Consider the following 14,004-nt stretch of genomic DNA (forward strand, 5'->3'; position numbering starts at 1 on the left):
CCTGGGGTCTGTCTGCTGGTGCTGGGGTCTGGCTGCTGGTCCTGGGGTCTGTCTGCTGGTGATGGGGTCTGTCTGCTGGTGCTGGGGTCTAGCTGCTGGTGCTGGGGTCCGGCTGCTGGTCCTGGGGTTTGGCTGCTGGTGCTGGGCTGCTGGTCCTGGGGTCTGGCTGCTGGGGCCTGGCTGCTGGAGCTGGGCTGTTGGTCCTGGGATCTGGCTTCTGAGGCCAAGGGTCTGGTTGCTGGGGCCAGGTGTCTGGTTGTTGGAGCTGGGCTGCTGGTCCTGGGGTCTGGCTGCTGGTGCTGGGGTATGGCTGCTGGTCCTGGGGTCTGTCTGCTGGTGCTGGGGTCTGGCTGCTGGTCCTGGGGTCTGTCTGCTGGTGATGGGCTGCTGGTCCTGGGGTCTGGCTGCTGGGGCCTGGCTGCTGGAGCTGGGCTGTTGGTCCCGGGGTCAGGCTACTGAGGCCAAGGGTCTGGCTGCTGGAGCTGGGCTGCTGGTCCTGGGGTCTGGCTGCTGGTCCTGGGGTCTGGCTGCTGGTCCTGGGGTCTGTCTGCTGGTGATGGGGTCTGTCTGCTGGTGCTGGGGTCTGGCTGCTGGTGCTTGGGTCCGGCTGCTGGTCCTGGGGTTTGGCTGCTGGTGCTGGGGTCTGGCTGCTGGTGCTGGGCTCTGGTTTGCTGGTGCTGGGGTCTGTCTGCTGGGGTCTGGCTGCTGGGGCTGGCTGCTGGAGCTGGGCTGTTGGTCCCGGGGTCGGGCTACTGAGGCCAAGGGTCTGGTTGCTGGGGCCAGGGGTCTGGCTGCTGGAGCTGGGCTGCTGGTCCTGGGGTCTGGCTGCTGGTGCTGGGGTCTGGCTGCTGGTCCTGGGGTCTGTCTGCTGGTGATGGGGTCTGTCTGCTGGTGCTGGGGTCTGGCTGCTGGTGCTTGGGTCCGGCTGCTGGTGCTGGGGTCTGGCTGCTGGTGCTGGGCTCTGGTTTGCTGGTGCTGGGGTCTGTCTGCTGGTGTCTGGCTGGTGGACTGGGGTCTGTCTGCTGATGCTGGGGTCCGGCTGCTGGTCCTGGGGTCTGTCTGCTGGTGCTGGGATCTGTCTGCTGGTGCTGGGATCTGTCTGCTGGTCTGGGGGTCTGGCTGCTGGTGCTGGGGTCTGGTTGCTGGTGCTGGGGTCTGTCTGCTGGTGTCTGGCTGCTGGTGCTGGGGTCTGTCTGTTGGTGCTGGGGTCTGGCTGCTGGTCCTGGGGTCTGGCTGCTGGTGCTGGGGTCCGGCTGCTTGTTCTAGGGTCTGGTTTGCCGGTGCTGGGGTCTGTCTGCTGGTGTCTGGCTACTGGTGCTGGGGTCTGTCTGTTGGTGCTGGGGTCTGGCTGCTGGTGCTGGGGCCGGCTGCTGGCACTGGGGTCTGGCTGCTGGTGCTGGGGTCCGGGTTCTGGGGCTGGGGTCTGGTTTGCTGGTGCTGGGGTCTGTCTGCTTGTGTCTGTCTGCTGGTGCTGGGGTCTGTCTGCTGGTCCTGGGGTCTGGCTGCTGGTCCTGGGGCCCCATCCCAGTCAGAGAATTCCCCAGCAGGAGGGGGGTGGGCAGAGGCAGAGAGAAGACTGGGCGCGGTGATCTGTAGGCGGCAGCAATTAAAAGAGAAAAAAAACGGGCGCAGTGATCTCCTACGCGACAAGTACATGACAGTCCCAGTCTGCCCGGCGGATTGATATAGAAGAGAACTGTCATGTACTTGCACAGGAGATCACTGCGCAGCGGCACCCGAAAGTGGAGAAAGAGTCCGCTTGACTGGGGAAAGTTTTTCTTTTAATTGCTACAGCCTGCAGATCATGGGTGGCGCACAGTCTTCTCTTTGCCTCCGCCCACCCCCCTCCCTCCCTTCCCTGCTGCATTGGCCGGACCGACCCGACCTGAAAAAAAAAGTACCCATGCAGTAGTATGGGCTGTCCCCCCCTCTGCCTCAGCTCGCAGCTACATCCGCCTGTCACTCAGCCACAGATAGAGCGGCCGTCCTCCATTCGGCGCTCGGGCTGCTCTGTCTGTCTGTCTGTGGCTGAGCGACAGGTCCAGCTGGGAGATCACCTTGCACTCGCGGGTGTCCAGGAGCCTGCAACCAAATGCGGGAGACTCCCGCGGCTCGCGGGAGACTTGAGATGTCTGCTCTCGGTTTTCATGTTCCCTTAGTGGTAACATTTTTGTATGTGTAAGAAGGTGGAAGCTGCCCAGGATTGAGAGCCAGGGATGAAGACTTTGCTGGAGGAAGGAGCTGAATGGAGCTGGATCCTCGCAGGGGCCTGGTGACTCTCCTGGGAGAAAGTACAGAGAAGACTGCTAGCCAGCTGGAGATGCTATTTACATTATTGATGGTGTTGGCTTAAGACCCCATTCACACAGGGGCAACACGACTTGCAGGTCGCCTCAGCGAGGCTGAGGCTTCTGTATAGAAGTCTATGCAAGTCGCCCCAAGTCGCCCCCGAAGTCGTACAGGAACCTTTTTCTAAGTCGGAGCGACTTGCGTCGCTCCCCTTAGAACGGTTCCATAGCACAGAACGGGAGGCGACTTGTCAGGCGACTAGGTCGCCTGACAAGTCGTCCCTGTGTGAATGGGCTCTAAAGGTTGTTTACACTGTACAAGACAAGATGGATATCATATGGATCTGAAGTCCGTAGGTGTTGCTTGAGGCATCTGCAGCCCTTATCCCTCTCTGCTTGTGTGTTAAGCAATAACATTTCTAAAACGACACTTAACTACTTAAGGACCAGGCCTATTTTTCAGACTTGGTGTTTACAAGTTAAAATCATTTTTTTCTTGCTAGAAAATTACTTAGAACCCCGAAACATCATACAGCGGAACCTCGTAAAGTTAGCCCAATTTTTTTTTAATATTGTGAAAGATAATGCTACGCCGAGTAAATTGATACCCTACATGTCATGCTTCAAAATTGCGCCCACTCGTGGAATGGCATCAAACTTTGACTCTTAAAAATCTCCATAGGCAAAGTTTAACAATTTTTACAGATTACCAGTTTTGAGTTACAGACGAGGTCTAGTGCTACAAGTATTGCTCTCGCTCTAACGATCGTGACGATAACTCACATGTGTGGTTTGAACACCGTTTTCATACGTGGGCACGACTTACGTATGTGTTCGCTTCTGCGCGTGAGCTCGGCGGGACGGAGCGCTTAACATTTAAATTTTTTTTATTTTACTTTTTATTTTTTCATTTTACACGGTCCTTTTTTAAAAAATATATATATATATATATATATATATATATATTATTCCTAATGCAAGGAATGCAAACATCTCTTGTACTAGAAAAAAAGCATGACAGGACCTCTTAAATGTGAGACCTGGGGTCAAAAAGAACTCAGATCTCACATTTACACTAAAATGCAATAAAAATAAATTTTAAAAAGTATTATTTTTTTTTTTTACAAAAAAATAAAAAATTCTCCTTTAACCTCCCTGGCGGTATGATTATTTCAGATTTTAGGTGCTGAAAGCGGTACAATTATTTTGCACAGAAATTTGGCGTTTTATATTGTAGGCCTGTAATTCTTAGGAATAGTTCACTTAAATCTGTCCAAACAAGAGTCTAGTAGACATCCCGGGTATGATAAAGTTTGAAAAACGAAATAAAAAATTATAATATAATAAATAACTATAAATAATTATAACAAATAATAATATAATAATAATAAAAATTATATAATAATGTAATCAAATCAAAAACACTGAAATTTGCTCCGTTGCAGAATTGTAGCTTTTGTTACTTTTAGTGTTTGATGACGGATCTCCTCACAAATCACTATCGCTCAATTCTGCAAATGATTATAATTTATTATCGCTTTTTTCTAGCTGGTCTAAAACCACTTTTGATGTAAAGAGACAGTTTTGGTTGCTATGGACAATCTCCAGTTTCCTGGCAGAAAGAACAGTTTTATATTTATAAAACTGCATGCAGGACACTGGGCAGACCACTAGGGACAAAGGGGATGTGTCATTATTTGATACACTACTGTAATCTGTAAGATTACAGTATACTGTATCTGTACTGTGTGTTTCACTTTTGAATTTACCGCCGAACTCCGTCCCTGTGCGTCGCAGCGCTCGCAGGGAACAGAGCTCGGCACTGTGAATCGAGCGAGACACAGCGGCTCGCCGATCACAGCGGAGAGACATCGCAGGAACCAGGGGACAAGGTAAGTAAACTCTTCCTGGATCCTGCGATGCAAGCCCGAGTCTGGCTCGGGGATACCACTTTTGGTATGAAAAATCCACCCCGAGCCAGACTCGGGAATACCGCCAGGGAGGTTAAGACCATTGGGCGGAAGTGACGTTTGACGTTGCTTTCGCCATCCAATGTTATTAAGCAGAGTGGGGGCCGACGGCTCCGGTAAGCGTCAGAGACGACCGGAGCGTGGCGATAAAAGTGATCTCGCAGCGAATCTGCCACAGAGACCACTTTTATCTGAAAGCGGACTGCCCGCTGTTGAAGAGGACACTGGTGTTATGGCAGCTATCTGCTGCCATAACATCGGTATTCCACTTCAAACAGCCGAACGACGGCGGGCGGTCCAGAAGTAAAGTGACTGGCAGCCAAAGTTTCTCAATCCTCTATGAACTCATACTTGGGGTAAATGCTCATTGTTGAGTCGCTTAGCCTTGTTTTCATGTATTATGCAAAAAACATAAGAACTGGGGGTGCAGAAAAATGGCAGCGGGTACTTTGGTCCAATGAGTCAAACTTTAAAATATTTGGCTGTAGTAGGAGGCAGTTTGTTCACCAAAGGGCTGGTGGGATGTACAGTAATGAGTGCCTACAGACAACAGTGAAGCATGGAGGAGGCTTCTTTCAAGTTTGGGGCTTCATTTCTGCAATAGATCAATGGTGTCCTCAATGCTGAGAAATACAGGCAGATACTTATCCATCATACCATACCATCAGGGAGGCATTTGATTGGCCCCAAATTTTTTTTTCTGCAGTAGGACAACAACCCCAAACTTGCATCCAATTCCATTAAGAGCTATATTCAGTGTAAAGAAGAATAAGGAGGCCTGGAACAGATGGTTTGGCCCCCACAGAGCCCTGGTCTCAGCATCATTAAGTCTGTCTGGGAATACATGAAGAACAAAAGGAATCATATGTATATATATATGTATATTAAAAGATTACAAAATAAATAGTCCCGGCAATAAAAAAATATATGTAAAAATATGGGGAGGGATTTATAAAGTTCCTTGCACCAGCGGCAGCTCCCTTGGGAGTTGAAGCAAAAACTCTGGAATACAAGTAGAAGAAGGACAAGGTGCGCCAATCTAAGTGCAGTATGTATTTATTGGAGAAATAAAAGAAGGCCAAATAGCTACTCACAGCTTATAAGTGAGAATCAGGCATATAAACAGATATGGAGAAGTCCATGTTCACTATGCGGTCCAAGGTGGACGTGTCAGATGACGCATTACAAAGCTTCCCCTTTTTCCTCAGATCTAGGAAAAAGCGGAAGCTTTGAAACGCGTCATCTGACACGTCCACATGAAATTCATCGAGTTTGCGTTCCATGCCGGGTTGTCCTTCCGGTTCTGGGTCTTTTGGCTTCTCTGAGGACGCACGGTGCCAAGCCGAATTCAAACATCCAGGTCCACCTGCATTTCCATCTGGCTTCCCTGAGGACCTACGGCGCCCAGCCTAGCTAGACATCCAGGCACTTCCATCTTGGCAGTTCACCCAGACACCGCTGGGACGCCTCCACCAATGTAACCTTCGACAGCATAGTGAACATGGACTTCTCCATAACTATTTATATGTCTGATTCTCACTTATAAGCTGTGAGTCGCCATTTGACTTTCTTTTATTTCTCCAATAAAATGTTCTATACATACTGCACTTAGATTGGCACACCTTGTCCTTCTTCCACCAGGCTAGGTACTGTACATCGATACATCACATCACACAACAAAACACACAACGTGTGCACTCTATCAACTAAACAATAGTACACTCATCAACCATTTAGGAAACCTTCTAAATATACAAGGGCCCTATCGAAGGCTAGGATAGAAAAGACACTCTCCAAGTTTCGCCCTAAACACAGTGGTGGCTGGTGGTATATTTTTTTTTTGGGGGGGGGGGGCAAATAATAGGGTTCAATATTAATTTACTATAAAAATGTAAACACTATTAGAAATTAGTTACTCAACTGTGGAGACCCCCTTAGACAGGTAAGAACAATCAAGCCAATAATGTCAATTCACAATTTCCCAGCTTCTGCATTGAGCAAAGAGCATAATTAAGTACAATGCATCAAGCCATTTGTGCGTAAACCCCTTTGGGAAGATGAACAAGTTTTATGTCAACACATCTGCCATCTCCACTCTTCAGGCCTCCAAAGAATTGGTTTAAAATATCAACACATGGCTAAATAAGGTATAAATTGGGGAGCGGTTAAGAACAAGGGAAACACAAGCATATATATAAATACAGGTCATGCATGTATATATAAATAGATATATATATATATACAATTAACACCACAGAAGAGTAGCTGCTCTGAAGAGAGGTTGCCGCCTGGAGGAACAACTCTAGAGTGAGTAGACATTACAAAATACAAATATGTCAGCTGTATAGATCTACATTGTATGTGGTCCAAATAAACTATTTATAGTCTTATTATTTCTGGAGTTTAAGCTTTAATACCACTGGGCAATAAGTGAGGTAGATCTAATAAAACAATAAAGAGTAACAAAATTGGGAATTTCCAGAGGAACAGCTTGTCAAGGGATGCAACATTACCCATCAGCCACATGCAATTACCAACTTATATTTTAACACTTCTGCAGGTACAGGGTCTAAAGTCAAATTGTGTTTTTTTTTTTTTTTGATTGAAAATTAGTTATAGAGTGGAAATCTTTCATTAGGGGCCCTTGTTTCAGTTACAGCATTTTTTTTTTGTGATACGGCACTGCGTTAGTTTAACTGACAATTGGGCGGTCATGCGACTCTGTACCCAAATAAAACGTATGTCCCTTTTTTCCCCACAAATAGAGCTTTCTTTTGTTGGTATTTGATCACCTCTGCTGTTTTTATTTTTGAATTGAATAGCAAATCTGTCTCGCAGTCTATCTCACTGCTGCAGCTTAGCATTACATAGTAGGTGAGGTTGAAAAAAGGCACAAGTCCATCAGGTCCAACCTATGTGTGTGATTATATAAGACTGGGCAATAGCATTGCTTTACTGTACAACAGAACTGGTGTATGCCCCCCATCCCCATCTCTGTCTGAGGTCATGTGTCCAGCTACTTCACAAGAGGTAGTTACGCTATATTACCAAAAGTATATTGACAAAAGTATTGGGACACCTGCCTTTACACGCACATGAACTTTAATGGCATCCCAGTCTTAGTCCGTAGGGTTCAATATTGAGTTGGCCCACCCTTTGCAGCTATAACAGCTTCAACTCTTCTGGGAAAGCTGTCCACAAGGTTTAGGAGTGCGTCTATGGGAATGTTTGACCATTCTTCCAGAAGCGCATTTGTGAAGTCACACACTGACCTGGACGAGAAGGCCTGGCTCATAGTCTCTCACTCCTTCCAAGACCTCCTGCTCTCTAGCTTCCTCAACACCTCCTCCTATGCTCATCTCCAGGACTTCTCCAGAGCCTCTCCCATCCTCTGAAACTACAAAGCCAACCACAACTCTGCGCCGAGCTACCTTACCAAACTCATCCCAAAATATCACCCAAACCCTGCTCTTCACTCCTTCTGAGACCTCCTGCTCTCTAGCTTCCCCGTCACCTCCTCTCATGTTCATCTCCAGGACTTCTCCAGAGCCTCTTCCATCCTGTGGAACTAAGGAGTCATCCACAACTCTGGGCTGAGTTACCTCACCAACCTCATCTCAAAATATCAACCAAACTGTCCTGTTTATGCCTCCTTAGACATTCTGCTCTCTAGCTCCCTCTTAACCGACTCCCGTGCTCATCTGCAGGACTTCTCTAGAGCCTCTCCTATTCTATGGAACAATCTATCCCAATACATTTGACCGCCTTCAGGTAAACCTTGAAAACGCATCTTTTTTACAGAAACCTACACCAACTCTACTTAAATGAAATTTTTCTTTTTTACATCAACTCCTCCCAACACAGTTATTACTTTATGTATCAGTTGCTTTTCTATTTACTAGACATGTGCACTGCCAAAAGATTAGTTTGTTTTCGTTTCATTTGTTTTTTTGGGTTTTTTTTCATTTTTGCGGGTCATTCGTTATGATCGCAATACGTAAATTTGTGAATTCAAAAAAATTAGTAAATATCAAAATTTGTAAATTTGTAAATTCGAAAACTTGAAAATTCGAAAATCTGAAAATAAAAAATAAAATCCGAAAATTAGAAAGAACGAAAATCTGAAAATTCGAAATGATAACTAACTAACTAAGTAATAATAACTAACTTTTAAATTATAGGTATTGGAATTTCCTTTCAAATTTGTCTGTTAGTGAATGTAAGGAATACGAAGTTACGAATGTTGTATCTAAACAAATGGAACGGAATGAATTAATAATAAATAATAATAAAAGGTTTTTATTATTATTATTGTTATTTATTTTATTTTCGCTTCATTTGTTTTTGGTGTTTTTTCATTTTTTTGGGTCATTCGTTATGATCGAAATTTGCTATTTGGAATAAATTCGTAAATTCTAAAATTGGGAAATTCTAAAATTGGGAAATTTGAAATATGAAAATTCAGAAAATCTAAAAATCGAAAATTCGGAAATTCGAAATCTGAAAATTCAAAAATTTGAAAATTCGGAAATTCCAAAAATCGGAAATTCGAAAATCAGAAAATTTGAAAATTTGGAAATTCGGAAATTTGAAAATCCGAAGATTTAATTTGGCTGTTAGTGAATGTAAAGAATACAAATTTATCCAAAGTTCCGAATTATCCAAAATAACAAATGCAGCATTTAAACGAATGGAATGTAACAAATTAATAATAATAAATAATATTAATAAAAAGTTTTTTTTATTATTATTATTATTTATTATTATTAATTCATTACGTTCCATTCGTTTAGATGTGGCATTCGTTATTTTGGATAATTCGTAACTTCGGATAAACTGTTATTCATTACATTAACTAACAGCCAAATTTGAAAAGAAATTCCAATACCTATAATTTAATAATTAGTAATAGTTATTATTAGTTAGTTATTTATTATTTCAGATTTTTCAAATTTTCAGATTTTCGTTCTTATTTTCGGATTTTCGTTCTTATTTTTGGATTTTTGTTCTTATTTTCGAATCTTCGAAATTCTGAATTTCTGAATTTCCAAATTTTTAAATTTTGCATTGTAAAGCATTGTGTAAACTGTTGGCGCCATATATCGTGTATAATAATAATATAATAATTTTTGAATTTCCGAATTTTTGAATTTTCAAATTTCCAAATTTTCAGTTTTGGGATTTTTAGTGTTCTCGAACTTTCGAATTTTCGAATTTCGGTAAAATTTGTTGAACAGGTTTACGTTGCATAAACTGTTGGCGCTATATAAATCGTGTATAATAATAATATAATCATTTTTGATTTTCCGAATTTTTGAATTTTTGAATTTCCAAATTTTCAGTTTTGGGATTTTCAATTTTTAGCATTCTTGAACTTTCGAATTTTTGAATTTCAGTAAAATTTGTTGAATAGGTTTTTTGTTAACTTGAATATTTCCGAATTTGTTGAATTTCATCGAAAAACTAATTCAGAATGAAACAAATTGCACATGTCTAGTGGTCAGAGCTTTGTGCATTTCAGCATCTGTTACAATGCACAGGGATGGGAGAGAGATTGTCTGCTACTGTACTCTTCTAAGGCTTCGTTCACATGTGCAGTCAGGTGGTGGTAAAACCAGCTGCAGTTGCACAAATGCTGTGTATCAAATCTGCAGCAAGCATTAAACAGCATTTTGCATTTGGCCCTGCCCTACCTATCTTGATCTTCTGTCCACCCCTTGAGGTCCCTGGACACTGACGCTCAAAGAGGAGGAAGCAGAAAAAACATAAGAAGCCAATCTTGGTTGCTGTGGAAAAAGCATGCTGATAGGAGAAGTGCTGATATCATTTTGCTTTCTCCTTCCACTGTCCAGTCACAGGCTGGGGGACAAGATCAGTATGAGTAATTTATCAGTAGCAGAGAAAAATCAGGTCTCCTGCCCGGTCAGGGAGGACTGACCTGTGTGGTAGAACTGTATAAATCTCAGCTCCCTGCATTTTATCTGAATCTCATAACCGGTTGACTTTGAAATTATGTCATCAACATGTGTATCGAAAAAAATGATTATAATTTATGTAGGGTTAAGCATTACAAGCCATCATTTCACATTAATCCTTTTATTCTTTTTAAGCCTGAAGGACAGAAGAAGATCTGCAACCACAGAGACATGGTCAACCTCTCAACCATTTACAGTAATGTAACTCAAGGACCCATTCTTGATAATACAACAGAAATTATAAGGGTGACCATCTTGATCCTGATTGTGCTATCTTTCACACTTTTCTACCACTGGTTGGCCATGATACTCCATGTCTACCTCACCTCGCCACACCTACAAGAAATGGCCCGTTATGTGCTTTTTATCCATATGCTCGTCAATGATACGTTGTACCTGCTCATTTCATTTTTTATGTTTGTCTCTTCTGTGTACCTTTTGTACATGCCAGTGCCAGTCTGCTATGCCTTAAGTACCTTTACGACTTCCTCCTTTCGGGTCACACCATACAACCTTGCCATTATGTCCGTAGAGCGTTACAAAGCCATATGTTACCCGTTAAGACATGGTGAAACTTGCAATGTCCGCTGGTGTAACTATATGATTTTTCTAATGTGGGCTTTAGGGTTAGTCCCCATTGCTGTTGACTTTATCGCTATGAATTTCTCTGTTAGCAGAGACTTTTACTCTCTGTATATGGTATGTAACTGGCTCTCTTTATCAAAGAACCAAGTACAAGGCACCATAAGATCTCTGGTCCTCATCCTCAGCTTCTCCATGGTGGGACTCATAATCGGGTACACCTATATCAAGGTCATGATGGTTGCACTCAAAATAAGCTCCAGCAAGTCTTCTGCCTTCAAGGCTGGGAAAACAGTCCTGCTCCACGCATTACAGCTTTTCTTGTGCATGACGTCCTTCTCGTCCACTTTCACAGACATGTACCTGAGAAACAACTACGCCTTTGTTCCATCAGTCAACTTCTTCTTCTTCATGTGTCTTCCAAGGTTCATCAGTCCTCTAATTTATGGGATAAGAGATAATGTTTTCCGTAAATACACTCAAAACATTTGCACCCCTATTTGTTTGAAGGGACCTTAATAGAATTCCAATTATGGAAAAAACAACCTTAGCATGTGATTGGACAATATGTGTATGTATTTACTTTGAGTTCAGCTTTAAAGCCAGCCATACATAGGATCCACATATGGGGAAAGGTCTAGTTTACTTTACATCATCTAGTCTGCACGAAAACGTTTCTTTTAGCCCCGGTTCACACTGCTACCACTTGTGACACAGAAAGTCGCATGACAAGTCAAAACACATTCATTTCAATGGGTGCTGGGGTTGTTCTTGACAATGAAGAACTGATCCGGCTTGTACTTGAGCATCCTGCAATTTATGATACAAGGGACACTACTTTATAGACCAAGCCAAAGTCGCAAAACAGTGAAGTCGCATTAAAGCCACATCAAGTCGCAATGCAAAGTCACACTGGAAGTTGTGAACCGAGCCTTACAATTCAACAATACTGTTTTCATTTTCTGTATGATAAAATCATTTTGTACCGTATTTGCAATTGACAAAGTATACTTTTATTTACCTAACCAACAAAACCTGACATGTGGACATAAAGCATGCACCACTAGATGGCTACCATGTGTGTTTTTCCATCTTCCAAAAACCCTTTGGAGCCACAGAACCTGGGACACTAAATCTGCCCACCCCCCTTCCAGCTTTCCTTCATAGAAAGCACTAAACGTCTCTAATCAAAAGAAATGTTCACATTGCTTGCAGGTGGGACAGCGTGCTTTCATTTAAACTCTTGTTTGGCACATTAGCTTAGTGGTGAGCACTTCTGCCTCGGAGAACTGAGCTCCTTGGTTCATATTCTGGGCAGGACAGCATCTGCATGTTCTCAGTGTGCCTGCATGTGTTTCCTCCCACACGTTAAAGATACTGGTAGGTTAATAGGCCCCTTTCCAAACTAGCCCTAGTATGTATGCATGTTAGATAGGGACCTTAGATTGTAAGCTTCTTGAGAGCAGGAACTGAAATGAATGTGCTGTGTAAACTATTTGCTCTATTTAAATAGTTGCAATAAAGATAAAAACATTTTAATATGGATTATTATGCGGAAAACTGTTGGTTCCTGCTTTTATGTGCTGCTATCAGATGTTAACAGGCTCCTGTCTAAATTGGCCCTAATACAATATTAGTTCCAGAGAAGGGAACTCTTAAGGTGTCAGCATGCCTCCACCCCAAACTCGCTCATCCATGTCTTTATGGACCATACCTTGTGCACTGGACCAAATCATTTGGTGGACGGGGGGGTTATGGTGAGGGGTTGCATTTCAGGGGTTGGGCCTGGCCCCTTAATTCCAGAGAAGGGAACTCTTAAGGTGTCAGCATACCAAGATATGTTGGACAATTTCATGCTCCCAACTTTGTGGCAACACTTTGGGGATGGCCGTTTCCTGTTCCAACATAACTGCGCACCAGTGCACAAAGCAAGGTCCATAAAGACGTGGATGAGCGAGTTTAGGGTGGTGGATCTTGCCTGGAGACTTGAGCTCAACCAGATAGAACATCTTTGGGATGAATACAATATTAGTTCCAGAGAAGGGAACTCTTAAGGCGTCAGCATACCTCCACCCCAAACTCGCTCAACCATGTCTTTATGGACCATGCCTTGTGCACTGGACCAAATCATTTGGTAGACGGGGGTTTATGGTGTGGGGTTGCCTTTCAGGGGTTGGGCCTGGCCCCCTTAAATTCAGAGAAGGGAACTCTTTCATGCTCCCAACTTTGTGGCAACACTTTGGGGATGGCCCTTTCCTGTTCCAACATGACTGCGCACCAGTGCACAAAGCAAGGTACATAAAGACATTGATGGGCGAGTTTGGGGTGGAGGAACTTGACTGGAGACCTGAGCTCAACCCCATAGAACACCTTTGGGATGATTTCACATTCAACACTCTCCTCTTTTGAATTGGCTACTACTGAAGAGGTTACAAACATTTTTTCGGATGTCCACCTAACCAATTGTCCCTTGGATCCTGTTCCCTCACAACTACTACGGTCACCCTCTTCTTCTATCCTATGCTCCCTCACCCACATCTTCAATCTCTCCCTCTCTAGTGGCATCTTCCCCTCCCCTCTAAAACATGCGCAGATCACTCCCATTCTTAAAAAGCCCTCACTTGGCCCCACCAACCTGAACAACTTAAGACCAATCTCATTGCACCCATTCACCTCTAAACTTCTAGAACGCTTAGTCTACAACCGTCTTAGCTCCTACCTCAGTGAAAATAACCTTCTTGACCCTCTCGCATTACTAACTTACTAACTGACATATCAGCATGGATGTCGCACCACTTCCTTAAACTAAATCTCTCTAAAACTGAGCTATTAATATTCCCCCCCCACCCGTGCCCCCTCCATGAATTTTCCATCAAAATCAACAATGCAACCATCAGTCCCTCCCCTCACGCCAGGGTACTAGGTGTAATCCTAGACTCTGACTTGTCATTTCAGCCTCAAATCCAATTGTTGTCAAAAGTTTGTAGAATTCACCTCCGTAACATCTATAAAATTCGCCCCTTTTTAACAAATGAAACCACCAAGCTCCTCATTCACTCCCTTGTTATCTCTCCCCTTGACTATTGCAACTCCCTTCTCATTGGCCTACCTCTCCATAGGCTATTCCCTCTTCAGTCTATCATGAATGCTGCTGCCAGACTTATCCACCTTACCAACCGCTCAGTGTCT

The 14,004-nt window shown here is 43.8% G+C and overlaps 1 protein-coding gene across 1 annotated transcript; it reads left to right on the forward strand.

The window, feature by feature from the left end:
• Positions 1-10,404: 10,404 nt before the first annotated feature.
• LOC141129759 (odorant receptor 131-2-like) lies at positions 10,405-11,334 on the forward strand. The gene has a single exon (XM_073617845.1). The coding sequence runs from the start codon at positions 10,405-10,407 to the stop codon at positions 11,332-11,334; it is 930 nt and encodes a 309-aa protein (XP_073473946.1).
• The last annotated feature ends 2,670 nt before the right edge of the window (positions 11,335-14,004 follow it).

This window comes from Aquarana catesbeiana, linkage group LG02, assembly GCF_042186555.1.
Source record: "Aquarana catesbeiana isolate 2022-GZ linkage group LG02, ASM4218655v1, whole genome shotgun sequence".
NCBI classification, from domain to species: domain Eukaryota; kingdom Metazoa; phylum Chordata; class Amphibia; order Anura; family Ranidae; genus Aquarana; species Aquarana catesbeiana.

Bases quoted from the DNA above. Each gene is read 5' to 3' on its own strand.
- LOC141129759 (XM_073617845.1), top strand. From the start codon at position 10,405: ATGGTCAACCTCTCAACCATTTACAGTAATGTAACTCAAGGACCCATT.